A 20811-nucleotide genomic window follows, 5' to 3' on the forward strand; every position below is an offset into this window, starting at 1 on the left:
GAAGTATCACATCTCATCTGTATGGAAATTAGCTTATTTCTGAAACCATAGAACCGTTCTTTTCAGTTATTAGTGCTCACGCAGTGAAGAGAAGACATTCTTTTTGATGTGTATCCCATAAACGGAACAGTTGCTCTTTGTTCCAACTGACTGGACTCTTTCCAAGACTGACTTCCTCTTTGCTCAGTCTATCATCATGGCATTTAGTCTCGAGATTCTCTTCAGCTCTTGGACCTCTTCCAAGATGGACAGTTTTTAAGCACCTTAGGTGTAGTGATCCCATCTCCCCCAAATATTTTACTAGATTCTAAAGATATCAGTTAAGAAGGATGGCATGAGGCTAGCCAAAGAAGCCCCTTTAACTATACCTTTACAAAAAGAAGTTTATAAAACAAGACACTGTTATAGCAACAGAAGGAAAAAAAAATCTAAGGTGAATCTTTTAAATCACTGCTTTTCAAGCTATTGATGTATGGCCAGATTTTTAATTCCCATACTCATAATAGCAGGGTCTATACAGCTAACACATTTGCCACATGTTTGGCTCAGATGCTTTGAAAGCATTATCTGATCACTTCTACAAAGGCTCCTAAGTACTCACTTTCCATTTCTTTTTTTTTTTTAATTTTTTTTATTTTTATTTTGCAATACAATTCAGTTCTACATATCAGCCACGGATTCCCTTGTTCTCCCCCTTCCCGCCCCCCTCACCTTCCCCCCAGCCCACCCCCCATTCCCACCTCCTCCAGGGCAAAGCCTCCCCCGCAGACTGAGATCAACCTGGTAGACTCAGTCCAGGTAGGTCCAGTCCCCTCCTCCCAGGCCGAGCCAAGCGATCCTGCATAGGCCCCAGGTTTCAAACAACTGACTCATGCACTGAGCACAGGACCCAGTCCCACTGCCTGGATGCCTCCCAAACAGATCAAGCCAATCTACTGTCTCACCCATTCAGAGGGCCTGATCCAGTTGGGGACCCCTCAGCTTTTCGAATCAACACCACTATTCACAGTGACCTTAACAGACTGGTTGGTGACAACTTACTCACTCTACACTCTCCATTTCTTTACCTAGAGTAGAAGAGTGTGAGTAAGCTGTCACCAACTAGTCTCTTGAGGTCACTGTGAATAGTGGTGTTGATTCTAAAAGCTGAGCATTGAAATTTGCAAAGGTAAATGATTTGCTTAATACTATGTAACTGTTAAGTAGTTTAGTATAGACTTATTCTAGTCACACCAAAATTTTGTCATGTCTGAGATGATGTTTATTATTAATGTATAAAAATAAGAACTTTGCTTCTAGAGTTTAAGTCCATAGGGACTTGACTTTCTGTATTTGGATTTCTGAAACAGTCTATGATCTACTTTCAGAATCAAGGGATAGTCAATACAAATACAAGTAAAATAACAAAACAAGAAAAAAAAAGTAAAAAAAGAAAAAAATGTTGAGCAACAATTAAAAGTGATAACAATTTAAAGTATTCTGTTTGTTCCATATAGTTAGAATAATGGGTTATTTAGAGGAAGTTTGAGGAGATAAAACCTGAAAAATTGTCAGGGATAGCGTTGGTGAATGGTTTACAGGTATAATAGCCTTTGCTGTTTATTTGTTGGACAGTGGAAAAGAAGTATCACAGTCCTGGTTAATTTTTAGCAGAGATTACTTTTGCTGCTTTCTTTCTAAATATTGTAAAGTATGATTTTAAGGACATCTACGTAGGTTTATAAAATATGCTGACTGTGACAGCATAGCCCGCTTTCCTTGAATAATGGCTTAGATGGTAGAGAAACACAGAACTAGGATAAAGTGATTGAGATTAGTGTGAGTTGTGGTTGGAAATACCTCACCACTGTTTATGTGTCAAAAGGTAATATTGAGCCAGTAGTAACTAATCTGCATGCTTAATGGTAGCCAGGGCTTTGATCTCAACACTTGTTCATTGTTTTAACCTTGGGCATGTTACTTAACCTCCATTGGCCTTGGCTTCCCATTTATAAAACAGAGTTAAACCAGTGCTTTCCTTCAGGACCATCATGAAGTTTAGAAACAGTCTGTGTGTGTGCATGTGTAGTCCTGCACAGTATAAATGTGGACTAATATCTATTGAGTAATGAACTTTGAATAAAAACTTACACTACCTCTGTTCTCAAGATTGGAAGACGTTTTGTAAAATGTGTTTAACAATTATGAGAAAGTGGTTTTAAAATACCGTTTTTTTTGTTTTTGTTTTGTTTTTAGTTTATTGGGACTAAAGGATTTAACTTATGTTTAACTTAATGTTTTCTCTCTTATAGTTTATAAGAGAAGATATGAAATATAAAGATGCTTCGAATAAGCATAGTCATCTGCACAGAGAAGATAAGCATATAACTGTTGAGGATTTGTGGAAACAGTGGAAAACATCAGAAGGTAAGACTGTGCAGTGGTCTGGAGTCTTGCTTGTCTGCTGCTGCCCTGCTTGGCACTGGCAGCCTACTAATTGCATATAATTTTAAAGAAGTACTATAAGATCATATTTCTGTGAGAATATTTACATTAAAATTTTTCTTAGATCCATTAAAGTTACAAGCTATTTTTAGATTATTTGATATCCTGTACTAGACTAAATAACATAATGTCTATTTGAGCTCATTGTGTGAGCTATTAAATGGTATTCTTATAAAAATTTTATCAAATTAAAAAAAAGAGGGACCTGAAGTTTTCTTTTTAATTGTGAATAATGTCTAAAGTCTTCAGGAGCCCAGGAATTTTAAGCTTTTCCTGAAGTCCTCTGTGAGCCCTGACAATGCTGTAGTCTGCCTTGTGCTTTAAGGCAATGTTCTAAGACCTCCACAAGAAACAACCTGTGCATGCTGTTTTTCCTATATATAAACTTCTTCAACGAAGTTTAATTCGTAAGTTAGGCACAGTAGGAGATTAACAGCAATTATAAATAACAAAGTAAAGTGATTATAACAATGTGTTATAAATAAAAGTTCTGTGATGTGGTCTTTTTTAGCTGTTACAGAGTAGGTAGCATATACTGTGTGGATACTCTGGACACAGGAATAATTCACGTTCCTGCCAGAAAAGCACAATATTTTGTTATACCACTTAGAACACTCATTTAACACTTAATGAGTTGTTTGTTTCTGGAATTTTCCATCAATATTTTTCTCAATGAGATGGAATGTTGGTAACTGAAACCACAAAAAAGCTAAACTATAGATGAAAGACTCCTGAAGTTGCAGGATAAAATTTTGTAATTTGTGTTTTATCCCCTTTCTGTTTCCATGTTGTCCAGCTATTTTGTGGACAATAATTTTGTACGGCACAGAAAGCTATGTATGACCTAAGTCCTAGGCTTAGACACTAATGCTAGGAAGGTACTGAAATTAAAGCAATTGAAAAAGTTCATTCAGTTTATTTTGTTTTTCAGTATCAGTTAACCAAACTATCCCTTTTCTAGTACTCCTATTGTACAAATGCCAAACAGTTGTCTAGCATACATCTTTTTTTCTCTAAAGGTTTGATTAATGAAACTAAGAAGCTGAACAGACTTTTATAAAAACATAAATAAATGAATTACTAGTTGATTATCAGTGATAACATCTAGACATGGCAAAATAGCAAGGAGGGCATATAACTGGAGAACTGGCTGGGAACCCTTTGAGGGAAGGGCTGTCTCACTCAGATGGAGTCTGCCAGGTCACAGACTACATGGCTGATTGTCACATATGGAATCTTCTTTTCTTGGGGGAAAATATTTTCAAGGCAAAAAGGGGATGTCAAAAATGCCGTTGTCTACATTTCTTATTTATTTTACTTATGTAGATTGTTGTAGACTTGTAGCCTTGGTTTTTACAAAAGGAAGCCTTTCATAGCCTTTCCAGTAGAAATCTACAAATGTCTCTCTATAACTGACTTGAAATATGCCAAAAGAAAGGACTTGTAGTAGGAGTTTCATCATAGTTGTGTCCTGTGTCAACTCTTCTTCACCAGCAGAGTAATTTACTTAAAATATAAATCTGAGCTGCTCAACACCCTAAAGTGGCTCAGAAGAAAAAAAAAGCCAACAAAAATCTTCACAGATCACTCTAAGCCAGTGGTCTACACCCAAACCCATGCTTCAGTCACTGTTACCCCCTTTCCCTCTTCTCTTGGCCTATCGCCTTCATTTCGTGCTCCATCCAAACTAGCCACTTCCTGTTTTCCAGTGTGCAGATACAGATGTCTTTTCAGCTAGCTCCCTTATCTCCTTCTTTAAAGTCCTTATTAAGGGCTAGTTTCCCAGTGTGGCCTACTTCTTTTCTGCTCTTTGGTTTTCCAACACACGTGCTCCTTCATATTGTGTTGTTCCCCTGTCACTTACTATGTTCTAAAGTGTTAAAGAGTGACTTCTTCCTGACACCTGCTCCTTACCCACAAGGTAAGGCTTAGAGAGAAGAGTCTATTGTGTTTATTAGTAAATCTCCACATGAGGGGACTCTGTCCTCAAAAGTCTTCTTCCCCATCTAATGACTTTGCTTTGAATAGATCTTTTATGATCTGTGAGAATGTTTCTGATTTGTTTCTTTGTAGTTTAAGACCTTTCCCAGGTAAATAGCCCCTTAATCTTTTTCTCTTAAGCTTTCACTTCTGTCTTATCTCATTCTATATTGCGACAGAGCAATTGTTTGCTGTAAGTCCAAATTGCTTGCCCGACTCTCCTAACGCAAGTTTCTTTCTTTCTTTCTTTCTTTCTTTCTTTCTTTCTTTCTTTCTTTCTTTCTTTCTCTCTTTCCTTCTCTCTTTCTTTCTTTCTAAAATACCATGTTTATTTTTTAAATAGAAATTGAGAGTATCATAAAAATACAAACAACATGAAAGGTAGTACAAAGAAAATCCCTTTCTGCAATGATTCAGGAGGTGTTTTAAACCTGGCACAAGACCATGATGTCAGCAAGCTATGCTGGGGCACTTAGGTGATGCACAAGATGCATTGCAGGCTTTATATGAGTCAGGATTGAGAGCTTCCAGGGTACTTTTTTTTTTTTTTAAATTTTAAAAAAATTTTTTCTTTATTAAGAAATTTTCTACTCACTCCACATACCATCCACAGATCCCCCCCTCCTCACTCCTCTCACCCCCCAGCCCTCTTTCCCAAGCCACCCCACATCCCCACATCCTCCAAATCAAGGTCTCCCATGGGGGGACAGCAGAGCCCAGCACACTGAGCCTTGGGAGATTCAGCCCCCTCCCACTGCCCCAAGGCTATGCAAGTTTCTTTCCTGAGAGCTTGATCTCCCATCTCACTTGCTTGGGATAAAGGCCTCAGAGAGTGGTTGCCAAGTTCCTGCCAGCACAGCTACCCAGAAGGAAGGAGAAAGAAGATGGTGTGTGGAGGATTCAGGCAGTATAACTTCACCAAAACATTTACAGAGATGGGGATGAGTCTCTCAACTCAGTTATTAAACTGTAAGGGGGAGCTGGGCATTGCTGCTACACCCAAAGAGTTCTGCTTTGATCTGTTTTTTTTTTCTTTCTTAAGACTTCTATTAGAAAGCAACTAGTTCTTTTGAAAACTACTGAAAGTAGATATTAGAATGAATGTAAAAACATAGTAAATTCAATATGGATGAGATGGATGTGTTAAACATGTGTATGTGACCAATATACACACACATTCATTCTCAACATGTCAGTTTTTAGGTATCCACTGGCTAGAGCAGTGGCCCTTTTCAACATGATACTCAACAAATGTGGGATTAATGGCTAAAAGTACAGTGCCTGTTGAAAACGCCATGTTCCACATCCATTTCATCAACTATTTATGTCACGTTGTAACACATGAATTTCTGAAAAACTCTTGCTTTGCAAAATTATGAACTTAAAATGACAGTTAATGGAAAAGAAAAGCAGGAGAAATAGATGACTCAAAATCTAGGTAGCTATGTATCCTGATTCCTCACAGTACTGGAACTCATAAAAGAAGTTTAAAATTACTAACCAATAAATGCTACACTGGGTATAGGAATGTACATTAGAAATAATCAGTGAATGCAATTTGGTGAAAGGGACTACCATGTTAAGTTGGGTTGTGGTTGCCTAAAATGAAAGAGAGGCAAATGACACAGGTGAGAGCTACAAGGCATGCGTGGCTGAGGTGGCAGTGGCCAGGTGAGCCACGAGGAAGGGGAAGAGTCACAGCTTGGTGTGTTGGTGGGGGATGGATATAGTTTGTATATTTTGCTGCTATATGATATGAAGTGTTAACTTGTTTGAAAGTACCTCATGACGTAATATATTGACAGTTCTCTAATTACCAGTCATACGTAAGATAATTCACATTACATAGGTTATTCTATATTTTGTGCCAAGCAGGCATACCACTGGATTCTGGGGATTAAAGTTAAGTTAGACATGGGTCCAGGCTATACCAAGCAAATTACTGAGTAGAAGAGAGAAAGAAGATAAGTGATTACAGTATAAGGTGATACATACACAGTACAGTTAAGGCTAGAGTATGGAGCTGGTTCATAGAAGGGAGTGATTAGCTCATTAGTAGGATTATTTACAGAAGATGGTATTGGGAATAGACTGTGAAGATTGACTATTAGGTCTTAGAAAGGAAGGCAGGTTATGTGAGAAGGTTGTTGTGAGTGGGTAGGATCAAGATATTCTGTACACACATGAAATTGTCAAAGAATAAAAAGACAAAACTAAAAATAAAAGGAAAACTATAAAGTATACGACGAATGGTTCCTTCTTTAATTATACTTGAATACTTTCTAAAATTGGAAGTAAAGGTGGCATGCTACTGAAAGTGTCTGGACTTCCAAGTGATGTAATTTAAGAGCTGGCTCACAGGGCTGGAGAGATGGCTCAATGGTTAAGAGCACTGGCTGCACTTCCAGAGGACACAGGTTTGATTCGCAGTGCCCACATGGCAGCTCACAACCATCTGTAATTCCAGTTCTAGGGGATCTAATACCTTTTTCTAGTCTCTGAAGATACCTCAGGCACACATGTAATGCACAGACATACGTGCAGGCTGAACACTTATACATATAAAATAAAATTTAAAAATAATAAAAAGCGGCTCAATTATAGAATGTGAGTCTTCTATAATGTAAATGGAATGTTTTCTGACACCCTAGATGGTCTCTTAGCAAGTGTTGTCCCTGTAGTACTTCTAAAGACTAAAATTTTCAGCTATGCTTAAAGGGTTTTAATAGGTTGAGTAGATATGTAAAAATTTAGAGAAGTTTAGCTTAAAGCAACTTAAATTATCCTTAATTCAGAAAGTGGAGAGATTTAGGTATTTAATAATTGTTATTTTCTAGTGTAAATGAACTTAAACAGAAAAAAATGATCTTGGGTGTTTTCTTTCTGTTTATGACAGCAATTTTTTTGTAAACATTACATAAAAGTAAAAAATTCCTGTCTATCCCACAGTCCCTTTTAAATGGCCTTGAATTCTTAAAAGTAAAATACATCATAAATTGTTACCCTGTATAGATCCTTTTTATGATGAGGTTTTTCTTCTGGATGTGTTAGTGTGGGTGGATTTCTAAATATTGATAAAAACTTCTGGCCTTTTCTAGTTGTTCACTGTTGACTTTTACATAGAGGCTGAATTGGAAAACATTGGTGGACTGAATACATATTGTTTGGCATTATTGTCAGAGCTACTCAAAACATAAAACTTGGAAATCCAGTAGCATTTTTATGGTATCCAGCGATAGAATACTTTGTCTATTTACAGTATGCATGGCAGTCACTAGTAAGATCCAAGGAAGTGTCAAGACATTTCTTCAAGGACTGTTAACAGCATTTTTCATATATACAGATGAAAGCTAGATAGTGATGTAAAAATGCTTAGTAAATACTACCTAAATAGTGGTGTTAGAGAACTTTAGTAATATGGACAGATTTATTCTAGGGCATGAGTTAATATTTGGAAGACATACATTTTCTTAGAAAGTCAGGGATGTTCAGGTTAGCACATTTAACATGAGTAAACAAGCCTTTTAAAATGGCACATTTAAGTGTTAGATTCTTTGAATAAGCACAATTTATAAGCCAGACATGTAATTTCTTTTAGGTCACTGAATATTTATTTCTGTATCTCAGTTCTGTGGTATGGATGAATACTGTCAACTGTCTAGAAAGTTGTTCATAATCAGAGGTAAAGTGCTTAGAGCAGTGCTGAGTCCCAAGCAAATGCTCAGTGACTATTTGTTCCTATGATTATTTCTGTGAGGCAAATGTTACCATGCTAAGTTAAGCAATGTTGGAGTGCCACGTTAAGATTCTCCTCTTATACCAGTGCCAATGAACCCAAAAGTTGTTTTCTGAAGGAAGCTGTTGGTTTGTATGTAGTCTCAGTAGCAAAGATAAAGGTATTCTTGGAGGATGGCATTGCAGTTATGAGAAGCAGAGTTTACTGTATATGTAGGATATAGTAGTTCATGTAGATTTTTGTCATCACCTCTAAATATTAGACATTATTGAAGCTTCCAAGAAAGCCTTGTAATAGATAAGAATTTGTAGAAAGACTTATTCACCATATTCAGGCAAGAAGATTATTACCATTGTATGTATAAAATGTGGATTTGAGTGGGAAGAGTGGAACATCATGGATTCTACAAACATTTTACAGGAGGACTTGGAAACTTTGCCCCTCTGTTTAGAGGGTATTCAGAGGGTTTTGTTTGTGTGGTTTTTGTTTGTTTGCTTGCTTGTTTCTTATGACTGAACACATTGACTTTAAGGTTTTCAGATTGAATATACTGGCTTTGAGGGTGTCCATTAAATTGGCTCACACAGTATGAGTATTTTGTAAGTGCTTACTAGGAGCAAGACATTGTCCCAGGCTAAGATACTGCGATGAAGAATGCTTTGTTCACGACCTGTTAGTGGAGAAAGACCCACTAACAGGTACTTAAGGGATGTTCTACAATCGGCTGTTGAGAGCATTTAAAAGGGACTGTGGGATAGATAGGAAGAGGCCTGCCAGCAGAGGTTAAGTAAGGTGAGTAGGGTTGTATTCCATGACATTTACCTTGTCATCCTTAACTGGAAATTTCTGCTGGATGAATAGTTCTAAGGATATTAGGAATTAATACAGTATTTAAAGAAAGACAGTGCTTAGTAAGCTGTCTAGCTAATACTGCTTAGCAGATCAGGTTTTAGTATTTTTGATCCTGTGTGCAGTGCTGTTAGTTTCAGAAGCTGTTGTCAGCTTCACTGTAAGTCTGAGTTTTCAGTGCATGCCAAAAGCACCTTAGACAAGGAAGGCCTGTTCCCTGAGATGGAGTCTAATTTCAGGATTAACAGTGCCATCATTTATTTGTACTGCTAACAAAAGGTTTTTAGTATTCAGAGCTGCGTCTGTATAAAGGAAGGTAACACAAAGATGTTGCTGGTTCACTCTGTCAGCCAACATTTAGGGGGAATCAATATGTAGCACATCTGTTTCATACCATGTCTTCATACCAGGTGAACACTTGTGTGTGCTTGCTGTGGTGAGCCAGAACTCAGAGGGCTGGGTAAGAGGATCACAGGTTCCAGGTTTGACTGTGACTTGAGAGTCTGTGGTTGATATATTATGCCCCCCAATAAACTTATCTGGGGGTCAGAGAACAGAACAGCCACTATATTAAACATAGAGGTTAGGCAGTGGTAGCACATGCCTTTAATCCTAGCATTCTGGAGACAGAGATCCGGATCTCTGAGTTCAAGGCCACACTGGAAACAGCCAAGCATGGTGACACACATCTTCAATCCTAGCACTTGAGATCTTATGTCTTGCTTGGGAAAGACACACGCCTTTAATCCCAGGAAGTGATGGCAGGAAGCAGAAAGGTATGTAAGGAATGAGGACCAGGAACTAGAGGCTTTTTAAGCTTTTAGCCTTTTGAGCAGCAGTTCAGCTGAGATCCTTTCGGATGAGGACTCAGAGGCTTCCAGTTTGAGGAAACAAGATCAGCTGAGAAATTGGCAAGGTGAGGTTGGATGTGGCTTGTTCTGTTTCTCTGATCTTTCAGCTTTCACTCCAATATCTGGCTCTGGGTTTGTTTTTATTAATAAGACCTTTTAAGATTTGTGTTACAAGATTCTAGCTTGAAAACAAAACAAAACCAACAAAACCAAATAACACAAAACTCTGTAACTCATGTGAAGTATATCCTTTATTCTTTTGTAATCATAATTTTCTTTTTATTATTAAATCCTGAATTCAGAGCACTCTTAATAAGAAGTTTCTGATATTTATTTATTTAGGCAAGGTGTTGTTATGTAGCTCAGGCTGGCCTTGATTTTCAGTTCCCCTGCCTTACTGGGATTGAAGGTATATGCCACCATGCCCAGCTTTGATCAATCTTGATCACCATCCTATGTCAGCATTAGTGCTTGTGTTTCTTCATTCTCGAACTTTCTGCCAGGCCTGATTTGATTTCATTATTTTTCTTATTTCCTATTTCTCTTGACATACTTTCTTTTACTTGGCATTGGTGTTTGGGAGACTTGGGGTTGCTGCATATGCTGATTTGCCAGGACTTTTTCAACTTGTAGAATATATATATGTAACTTTGATACAGTTGTAGTCTTCGAATTGCTCTGGAAATACCCCTCAGAAGGTACAGAGACCAACTGCCTGTCACATCTCTGTCTGTACTCTGGAAAGGTGACCATTTTTTAATCTATTGAAATACTTGAAGTAAATGTGTTTTGAGGCTCATTTTTCTCATACAAGTTTTCTGCTATAAACTTCATTGCATGAAGACTTCTGCAGTGAAGAAGCAAATTTTCAGATTGTTTGTGACTTGTCCTTACTCTAGTTCTGTATGTTTGAGTGAGTCCACATTTTTCTGCATTCATAAATGCGAGGGATACTCAGGCTTGGAGTACAGTAAGAGAACCGTTGGCAGAAGGTAACAATGAGGATTATCCATTTCACTGTTGGTGGTGGATTACCTAGGAAACAACAGCTTTCTGAGCATCGTATTTTTGTTTGCTTTCTGTTCACCATTTCCCCAGCAGTTGGGAATCAGTTGCATATGGATATGTGCCGAATTTTGCCGTATCAGTCCTTGGTTTGGCAAGGAGATGGGTAGGAGGGACTGTGAGTATATATATTTGCTTTATTTTTTAAAACAGGGTTTCTTTGTGTAGCCCTGGCTGTCCTGGAACTGGCTCTATAGACCAGGGTGGCCTTGAACTCACAGAGATCTTCTTGCTTTTGCCTCCCAAGTGCTGGAATTAAAGATGTGTGCCACCATGCCTGGCTAGGGCTGTGAATATAGTTCTGATATTCAGATACATGTTTTTGACAGAAATTCGCTCTATTAAATTCTACTTTACATGGAATAAATATTATTTTAAATAAGACAATAAAAAGCAATGGTGTTCTCTCCAAAGATAGTCTACTTAAGAAAGCATTTTTAAAAGTAAGTGTTATACTTGAGTCCTCTTTCCATTCAACTGATTAATATTTTTAAATCAACTATAATAAACATAACGGTATTAGCCAAGGTTTTCAATTTGTATGTGATCACACTGACTCATTTCTGAAATTTTTTACATTTCTATTATGAAATGCATATTGCATTTATAAAGACATAGTTAGAAGAAATGCTAGAAAAAATGGGATAAATTACATAGCACATTCACAAGTACGAACGTGCACCCCCCCCCCCACACTTACTTATGTTGTCTAGCTTTTTCATTTAGTTCCATGTCTTAAAGGTCAAGTTTTTTTTTTAACTGACCAAACGGTCCTTAAGTAAGCATTTCTTTCTCTTTGCTTCATCATAACTTCTACAGTATTGAAAATAATGGACCATTAGATACTTTAGATTTTAAGTGTTTTCTTCAGTAGATATTTACTGCAATTATTAGTTTGAGATTAAGAATCTAGATTAGTCTGACAAAATGAAGAATTGTCAATACCTCATTGAAACAAGTTCAGTTTTTACTTCCACCATCAACTCTTTTTTGTTATTATGCAGTAAGTTAAAAAAAGAGCATGAAACAGATATTATCTCATTGTTTTTAAGTGCTCAACACAATAGACTTAACACTTAACAGAAATGTGTAGTAGTTAAAAGTCAGGAATTGAGGAAGTAAGTCTGCTGACATAAATTGGCAATCCCAGTACACAAAAGGCTAAAGATGGAGGATCACAAGTTCAAGGCCTGTCTGGGCCACAGAATTAGTCCAGTTTACCAAGACACTCTCTTAAAATGAAAAGTAGAAAGAGACTGGATATATATATAGCTCAGTGGTAAAGCACCTGACATCATGTTGAATGCCCTCCGTAATGTAGCACAGATCCTAATTGGTCTTAATAATAAAAACCCAGAGCCAGACATCAGGGTAAATACTAAAAGATCAGAGAGACAAAGGAGCAAGCTACAGTCACCTCTTACCTCGCCAACTCCTCAGCCTGAAAGGGGTGAGCTCCTCTCTCCTCCTGCCTTATATTCCTCACTCAGCCCAGTCATATCATTTCCTGTTTCCTCCTCCCTAGTGCTGGGATTAAAGGTATATGCCTCCCAAATCCTGGGATCAAAGGCATGAGACCCCAAGTACTGGGATTAAAGGTGTGTGCCATTACTGCTTAGCTTCTATGGTTAAGTAGTGGCTAGACCTGCACTCTGATCTCCAAGCAAGCTTTATTTGTTAGAGCACAAACAAAATATTACCACACTGTAATCCCTAGAACCATTATGTGTATGTGGTGGTGGGGTTTTAGGGGGGTGGTGACATGGGAATTGGCAGTTCATTGAAAGAAAGGGAAAGAGAGACAGCCTTAGGGAATACTGGCAGGCGTACAAGGTCTGACTAATGAAATGAGTAGAGGCCTTCAGAGGGACACATGGCAAATCAGAAAGGGATGGTGGACTGAAAAGATGGTTTAGCCCTTAAAGGATAAGACAAAAGGATAAAAAGAATAGTGTCATCCATATTTAGAGAGAGGAAGGGTAGGTGGCTGTATACATTGGCAGGATAGTCTACCATGTTGCAAAGTTCTTGTTTGCAAAGTCCTAATGAAAACTCTACCCCTTTGTTCTTAATAAAAAGCATGACAATACTCCAGCATGGATTTTGTGTTTATCATGTAAGTCCTATGACTAATTATGTTTTTTGCTTACTTGTATGTAGCTATCATTAAGAATCTCATGTATATTTTACACATGTTCTTAGCTTCCTTTTGATTTCCTGGCTCAGTGATACCATTCATCTTTTATTAATACTGCATGCATCTTTGTAATTTCTTTTCTCCTTCTGCACAGCTCTCTCCCCATAGTGGGAGATAGAGAAAGACCAAAAAGTGGTTAGTATTATAGTTGGAGGTAAAGAAATATGGTATAAAAATTCCAAACCAGAAACTTAGATTTGATAAGGAATAAATCAATAACTTTGAAGAAATTGATTGAAGCATTGATATAGTGAATGGACACACATATGTATGCATGCAGACTCACAAAAGATTCAAGTGTAATTAATTGATTTATGAATAGATAAACCATGAAATATTATTCAGTGAATTATTTATTCAAGCTTTAAAAGGAAGAAAATTCTGATAATATACCAATATAGACGATTCATGATGCTACATTGCCAACTCTCTTTGATGTACATCTAACAGTACAAATACTATATAATTTTGCAGATGTGCAATACTTACAAAGTAGTCAAAAATCACAATGATAGAAGAATTGGTAGAAGTGAGAGTAGGGAATTACTATATAGTTGATACATACTAATTTCAGTTTCACAGGATGAAAAGAATTCTGAAAATAGATTTTAGTGATAGAAGAACAGTAAAATGGACTTCACTTGGTTATACTTGTAAAAAAGGTGAAGATAGTAAATCCTATTATATGTGTTTTACCATAATAAAAAACATCAAAGAGAGTGAGATAAGTAGGAACAGTGATTAGTAAGAGATAGTTAATATGAAAGGAAATTGAATGGTAGCTGCAAATGGCTAGTATGATTAAGCAAAGGGTTTTTCTTGAGAACAAGTAGATAAGATTGTACTTAAAAGAAAAAAGGGAAGCAATCGACAATTACAAGCACAAAAGATTTCATCACAGCTAGTACTTTTTGAATAGCCATTTATCAGAGGTGGTCTTCCTATATCTTCACATTTAACAACAGCATCTGTTTCCTTCAGGAATAATTGTATTCATGAGTTGATAAGATTTCGAGTTTGGGCTGGGTAGTGGCAGTGCATGCCTTTAATCCTAGCACTTGGAGGCAGAAGCAGGTGTGAGTTAAGGCCAGCCTGGTTTACAAATTGAGTTCTAGGACAGCCAAGGCTACACACAGAAACCCTGTTTCAAAAAACCAAAAAAAAAAAAGAGTTTGATAAAAAATGAGTGTAAGCTCAAACAAGCAAAGAACTTCCTGGGGATCTAGTTCTCCATTGGAGTGGTAGTGACTCCAGGCTCTTCACCATTTTCAAATCCTTCTTCAAATTCATTGCTCATGGAAGATTAGAACAACAACCCTTGTTAAGTAATGACCTTAACTTTTTGTAAGACATTGGAGATAGTAGGGGATAGGGGGGTGGAGGGTAGAGAACGGAGGTCCAAGAGATTCTTTATCCTATAAATTGGCTTATGCATTTGTTTAGTTTCTCAATTATATATTGTAAGCATATAAAATGCTGACATCATTTCTTTACATGTTTTGGCCAATACCAAATATTTTGTGGCAGAATTTAATGATATTCTAGCCCTCCCACAGTGAATAATAATAGGTTTCTGTGTATTATACTAGCTGCATTCCCACTGATCCAGAGCCTGTGGCCTTAGCAAAGGTAAGCATATCCCACATTGCAGTGTGAGATAATTGAAGATTCGTCTGCTTTGGTAGTTGTTTAAATTTCTCTAGTCTCTTTTTAATGGGCTTGCTTAATTGCATGGATTTGACTATGATATTAGACTGCATTCTCTTTTAGATAATGTATTGAAAGCTTTGAAGTAGGGTAGGTTAAATTAGTCTATTTTAAGGCTAGGTCTAGATTCTTTGAATAATTTTTAGAAATGCTCCCAAATGTAATCTTTCTAGCTTCTAATAAAAAATTAATACTGATTGGCTTTCTGAATGATGCAGTGAGGTGGAGGACTAAGGGCTATGAAACAGGAAATTTTGAGAGAGAACTCCGAGAAGTATCTAATGAGAAAGAAAATTAGGAGAGGGTGAGGATCTGGAAACCTCTGAAAGAACATGCTTTATGAATGAGTACGAACTCCAGAGAGGAGTTCAAGCCACAGGACAGCAGACTTCACGGTTGGACTGACATAGAGGTTATTGGTGCTCTGTATAGACAGAGCTTCATGCTGGTAGTCAAATGAAAGTGAATGGGGTGGATTAAACAGAAAGCGAGGACAGTAAATATTGTTGATTTCCTGAGGGAGGCATAGAGAATGGGGTTCTGATTCTAGAAGGCAGACACGAGGTGAAGAAAATTGTGGGGCTTGAGAGATGGCCTAGCTGGATATCTCACAACCACCTGTAACTGCAGCTCTAAGGGATCCAACATCCTCTTCTAGACTATGTAATCCACACTCACATGCTCAGACTCACACACATAACCATGAATAAAAATCTTTTAAAAATGTTATGATGAGAGGGTTTCCATATATTAATAGGATGATCCAGTTCAGTCATAATTGATATGGAGGAAGACTGAATTATCTAATTGAAAAATAGCCCCTACAGAGTTGGAAAGTGCAGGTATATAATTAGACTTCCCATGCCGGTCTTATAAGTTGGGATTTTATTTGCTGTTTTCTAGAGGCTAGTTCTATGGATTTTGGTCTCTGTTGGCTTGCCTTTTCGAAGATGATGACCAAAGGGAAGTAGGCATCTTCCTTGCTTGTGCTAGTTAGAAAAATTCTAGGAAGTCAAATCCAAACCGATGACGGTTATATCCATGATGAGGTCTTCTAGTTACTTCTTCTTCCTACTTCATTCCCTCAGGTGATCAGAAGGCAGAGAAATGGAGTGTCTAGCAGCACCCAGCCCCTGCAGCCAAATTTGCAAGAACAGCTAGATTGAGAAGGGCAGACAGAGGGACAGCCTTAGACGATGCTTGAGGGTGGGTGTAGGGCGGGTCTGGTACCATGGATTACATGATGTAACAATAAACAAACTAGTAAATAATGTAGTATTTTTATTAAATCTCAATTGTATTGAAATGGGCTAATGCAGTTCTGGAAATTATAAACAAACGAACACACACAAGAAACCCCTACCTACCTATTACAGCACAGTTTTCCTAGGTACTGCCTGGTGCTTTGTACTGTGATGGTACAAAACTGACTGAGTTTACCCGAGTTCACGGGGCACGTTTAAATAATGAAAAACTTACTTTTGAGAGAGAGGGTTTTACTGTGTAGCTAGCTGGCTGGCCCTCTGATAGCCCCCTGTATCAGCCCTGGAATTACAGGCATGGCCACTTCCCCCCAGTATCACTGCAGAAGGAAAAAGGTAAATTGGGGATGGTATAAAACTCAGGGACACTGTGTACACTGAATTAGTTTGGAAATCTTGACAGAGAGATGTCTTCCAAATATTTGTACATTAGAAGGATAGATGTTTCTTTTCATAACACCTAAACATTCATAGAATATCAGTTTTTATTTATCACACTTCAGTCATTACAAAGATGCCAAAACTATAATGGTTTCAAATCATGAACATGAAGGACATTTCTTTTTTTTTTTGGTTTTGGTTTTGGTTTTTCGAGACAGGGTTTCTCTGTGTAACTTTGCGCTTTTCCTGGAGCGCACTTGGTAGCCCAGGCTGGCCTCAAACTCACAGAGATCCGCCTGGCTCTGCCTCCTGAGTGCTGGGATTAAAGGTGTGCACCACCACCACCTGGCAATGAAGGACATTTTTATAGTGTTGTGTCTTCATTTATATGAGAATTGGATCTGGGTTACTGTTGGATTTTCCCAGTGAGGCTCCTCCAGGATGGACATTTAGCACCTGTAGTCATCAATACACCTGAAATTTACAAAGCCATCCAAAGACTTGTCTAGGTCTAGGATAGTATTGTTGAAATATCCAAAAGTAACATCCTTCTGCTGTCACATCTAGGAGAAGCAGTACTTTTTTTTGTCCCATGATACTATAAAATAATAGTTGACATAGTTTTTATTGGCTCTCTTCACATTCATTATGATCTAGTGGAGGATCTTGTTAGCATCTTTTCATAAACCAATTTGACACCATTGTGAACAGTCATTTTTCTTTATATTAATGGGAAGCAAGGGTCAGCATTCTCTGAAAAATGGTATTGTGTAGTACTTACACTAGTAGCTTTTGTTTAGGCTGAAGGCATAAAAAATAGGCCTTTGTTTAGAGTTTAAAAATTTATTTTACAAGTAAATCTGTTAGGTAGGACTTAGAGGTCAATTTTTGTTTGTTGACAGTTTCATCGCAACAAGTAATTCCTAGGTAATAAAGTGTTTTGCTTGCATGGACTGTTGACTACAAGAAGGAATATTATATAATTAAATAGGACTTTGAATTATATTTCATTAGATCATATTAATTCATCTCCAACACATTCAACAAAGAGAGCAGATTACTTTCTTCTTCATTGGCACAGCTGGAGGCCTGCAAAAAAGAGAGACAATAAAATTCCTAGAGCTAGTCACAAGAAGACTAAGAAATACAGTGTAGATTTGGGAATCAGTAAGCAGCCAATTAGAACAGAGAAAATAATATGAAACAGGCACAAAGAGATTGTTTTCAGCTCCAACCCATAAAGTTGAAAGTAAATACGAGATGTTTTAGTAATTTAACCACATGTAATCACTATGTTCCTAAAAAGACTTTTTAAATTACAGATTATTCCTCACTGCAAAGTCATGAATCAGCCTTTCTTTAAACTGTTAAAATTATCTCAGCTGCTTTTATAGTGATTTTTTTATATAAATACCATAAACCTATAGTACAAGATTTCTAGTATTAGATATTTTCATCTTACATCTTCTCAACTTATTTCTAAATGAATGCTGACTTACTGTAGGTTTTGAGACCTTTCACCTTTTCATTACTAATTACAGACTCTCCCCCTTTCCTAAATAGACAAGATCAATATCCCAAAGTAAGTGAGAGCCTTGGCTGTACTTCCTATATTCAGATCTCCATATAACGCTCTCTCAATTTGTGACTTAGGGCGAGTAACTTAATCACTGGGTTCCCTTTGTTCCCATTTGTAAAATGGAGCTTGTAGCAGTCGCTCACTTAGACAGCTGTGCTGAGGGTTAGTGAGAACAGTACTTGGGAGCTAATTGGGGCTCTGTATTTGTTATTCTTGTTGTCAGTGTTAAAGATTGCCGTTATGGCTGGGTATGGTGGCATATGACTTTAATCCCAGAAGCTTTAGAAGCTAGGGCAGGCAGATCTCTATGCATTGTAGGCCAGCCTGGTCTACATAAGGAGTTCCAGAACAGCTAAACAAACAAAAACAAAAAACAATTAGCTTACTGGCTTCAAGAAAATCACAAGCTGCAAAATTAAGAGTTTTTTTATGTACATAAGAAAAATTTTGTTTTTAAATTTCAATTTCATAATTGAGGTAAATCAAATTTAGAGAAGTTACCAGAACCAGAACAAAAGAATTCCCATTTACTGTTTGTCCAGATAACCCCATTGCTTCAGTTTTGACATTTTTTTCTAATAATGACTTATAGCTACAAAGTACAGGATTATGCACAATAACCAGTGTGTGTCTGCAATCTTCAGACTGGAAGAGTTCCTTTGTATCTTTTACCTTTCTCACTTTGGCTAGTTATCTGAAAAAAAAAAAAAAGCCATCTTGTAGCATTTTTTTGTTCCTAAATTAGAATTTATTTGTCACATTTACATGATCAGGTTATGCATTTTGGATGGATTGTCATATAAATGATGTTTTCGTTACGTCCCTTTATGGGGCATATGTGCCAGCTTTGTTTTAATGCCAGTGGTTTCACCTTGGTCACTTACTGAAGATAGTGTCTACTGTATTTTGAAAGTGGACTTCCATCTCTCTTTTCTGAGATTCTCCTTCTTGTTTGATACAGGGTTTCCTGTAGTCTAGGCCTGTGTCAAACTGGCTATGTAGCTCAGGTGTGTATAGCCACACTCAGTTTTATACAGTGCTGGGCATTGAACTCAGGGCTGTGTGCATGTTACCTAAGGACTCTGCCTGCTGAGCTATGCCTCAAGCCCCTGTTAGGATACTTTTTCTGAGGCTGTAACTTGAAAACTGTATAAAAAGTATCATATTCCTCATAGCATTTTCACCCACTTGTTTTAATGTCTTTTAGATTTTTTCTTGGATTAACTGTTATATTGATAATTGCCAAATGGCAGTTTTTCAGATTCCATCATTCTTCTGTTTATTAGTTGGTATCCTACTGCAAGAGATGTAAACAGTGCATTATTAACATCTTGTCATGTGAGGATGCTGGATGATAATAGACATGTCTTGGAAGTAGCACCTGGGGAAAGATCAACCACAGCATCTCACTGACTCTTAGAAGACTCTTCTTCTGCATGTATTTGCTCATACTGCCATCGGTGCCAACTCTTCTCTTTTATTCTGTGGGTTTTCATTTTGTCAGTCTTATTTTGATGCTCAGATGCCCAGTGTTGGCAAGTGGTCTTCTCTGCTGGCTTTAGTAAACCTTAAGTGACCCCTCCATTCTTGAACCCTTCCTTTTTGACCTGAGAAGGTATTACAGATGCATCATATTATTTCTCAGTGCCAGTCTGAGAGACACTGATTAGTTTAGTTGATGTGGTATTTAGAAGTCGAGAATTTTAGCAAGAATGTTGCTACTAGAATTTTATCCTTAGATTTCTCAATGGTCAAACTTAAACATTACAGCTTGTATATATTTCTTTATTTAAAAACCACGAGTTCACAGTGATAATTTGTACCTCTAATTTCAGCCCAACACTATTGAGTTGATTTTAACTGAACTTTTCACTATTTGCCTCTCCCTCACTGATAATAAGTAAATAGGCTGTTATCCCCAGCATGTCTGCTTACTCGATCCCTGTTTATAGTCCTTTTGCTGACCCCATCAGACTGCTGCTGCTGCTGCCTCACTCCAGACCCTGCCTTGTGTGGGCTTCTGCCATTATAGGGCTGCTATCCCATTGCCACATCACAGAGGTGCTGGTCAGTAGTAACTTTCTTTTCAAGCAATAGAAAGATTATTGAGATTTGGAAGAAGCCTCAGAGGGCACTGTTCAGCATCTTTGGGTAAGTGAGTCTGTCAGTGTGGATTTACTTTTACTGAAACACTTTATTCATAGTTTGCATGTCTTATGTAACTAACTCTTGTGCTGCTGACAAAGGTCCTCTGTGAATGAGCCTCTTTAGTAGCTTAATATTTTAACCATTGTGCCACTACTCAGAATTGAGAGAATTTTTCCTAAGAGTTGCCATAAAAACATTAAACCATGACTATATGTACTAAACAAAACCTAACTTAGAAAACATTCCATACCAAGCAATAATATTTTCGAACCACTAGATTTTAAAATGCTAAATGTACTAGAAAAAGTCTTATGTAGTTGGAGATCAGACAGAAGTTTTGTGAGTAAAATTAAGTTGAGAATATTTCTGTCATTGGGATTGGTGAAGTTTTCAATTTTTAAGGAAAACAAGATTTTTTTCAGGTTTTGAATGTTAAATGTGATAGTGAGCAGTGAAAGTTCTATTTCTACTCCTTTAGTTTACTGGCCTTTAAAAGAAGGATTTAATTGGGCTTTTTATCTTCTCCCTTTTTTTGAGTGGGGGGTGTTTGACTCCCTCAAAAATAAATGTAT

The 20811-nt window shown here is 37.3% G+C and overlaps 1 protein-coding gene across 3 annotated transcripts in view; it reads left to right on the forward strand.

Annotated features, from left to right (window-relative positions):
• The window catches only part of Stim2 (stromal interaction molecule 2), a 135040-nt gene that overhangs the window by 81302 nt on the left and 32927 nt on the right, over positions 1–20811 (forward strand). For all 3 annotated transcript variants that reach the window (XM_052734948.1, XM_052734949.1, XM_052734950.1), the window contains exon 3: positions 2292–2406. In XM_052734948.1, the coding sequence (XP_052590908.1) occupies positions 2292–2406 (115 nt within the window). The remainder of the gene's footprint in view (positions 1–2291; positions 2407–20811) is intronic.

The sequence above is a fragment of the Peromyscus californicus genome, unplaced genomic scaffold (genome assembly GCF_007827085.1).
Source record: "Peromyscus californicus insignis strain IS unplaced genomic scaffold, ASM782708v3 Scaffold_13__1_contigs__length_99412109, whole genome shotgun sequence".
Lineage (NCBI taxonomy): Eukaryota > Metazoa > Chordata > Mammalia > Rodentia > Cricetidae > Peromyscus > Peromyscus californicus.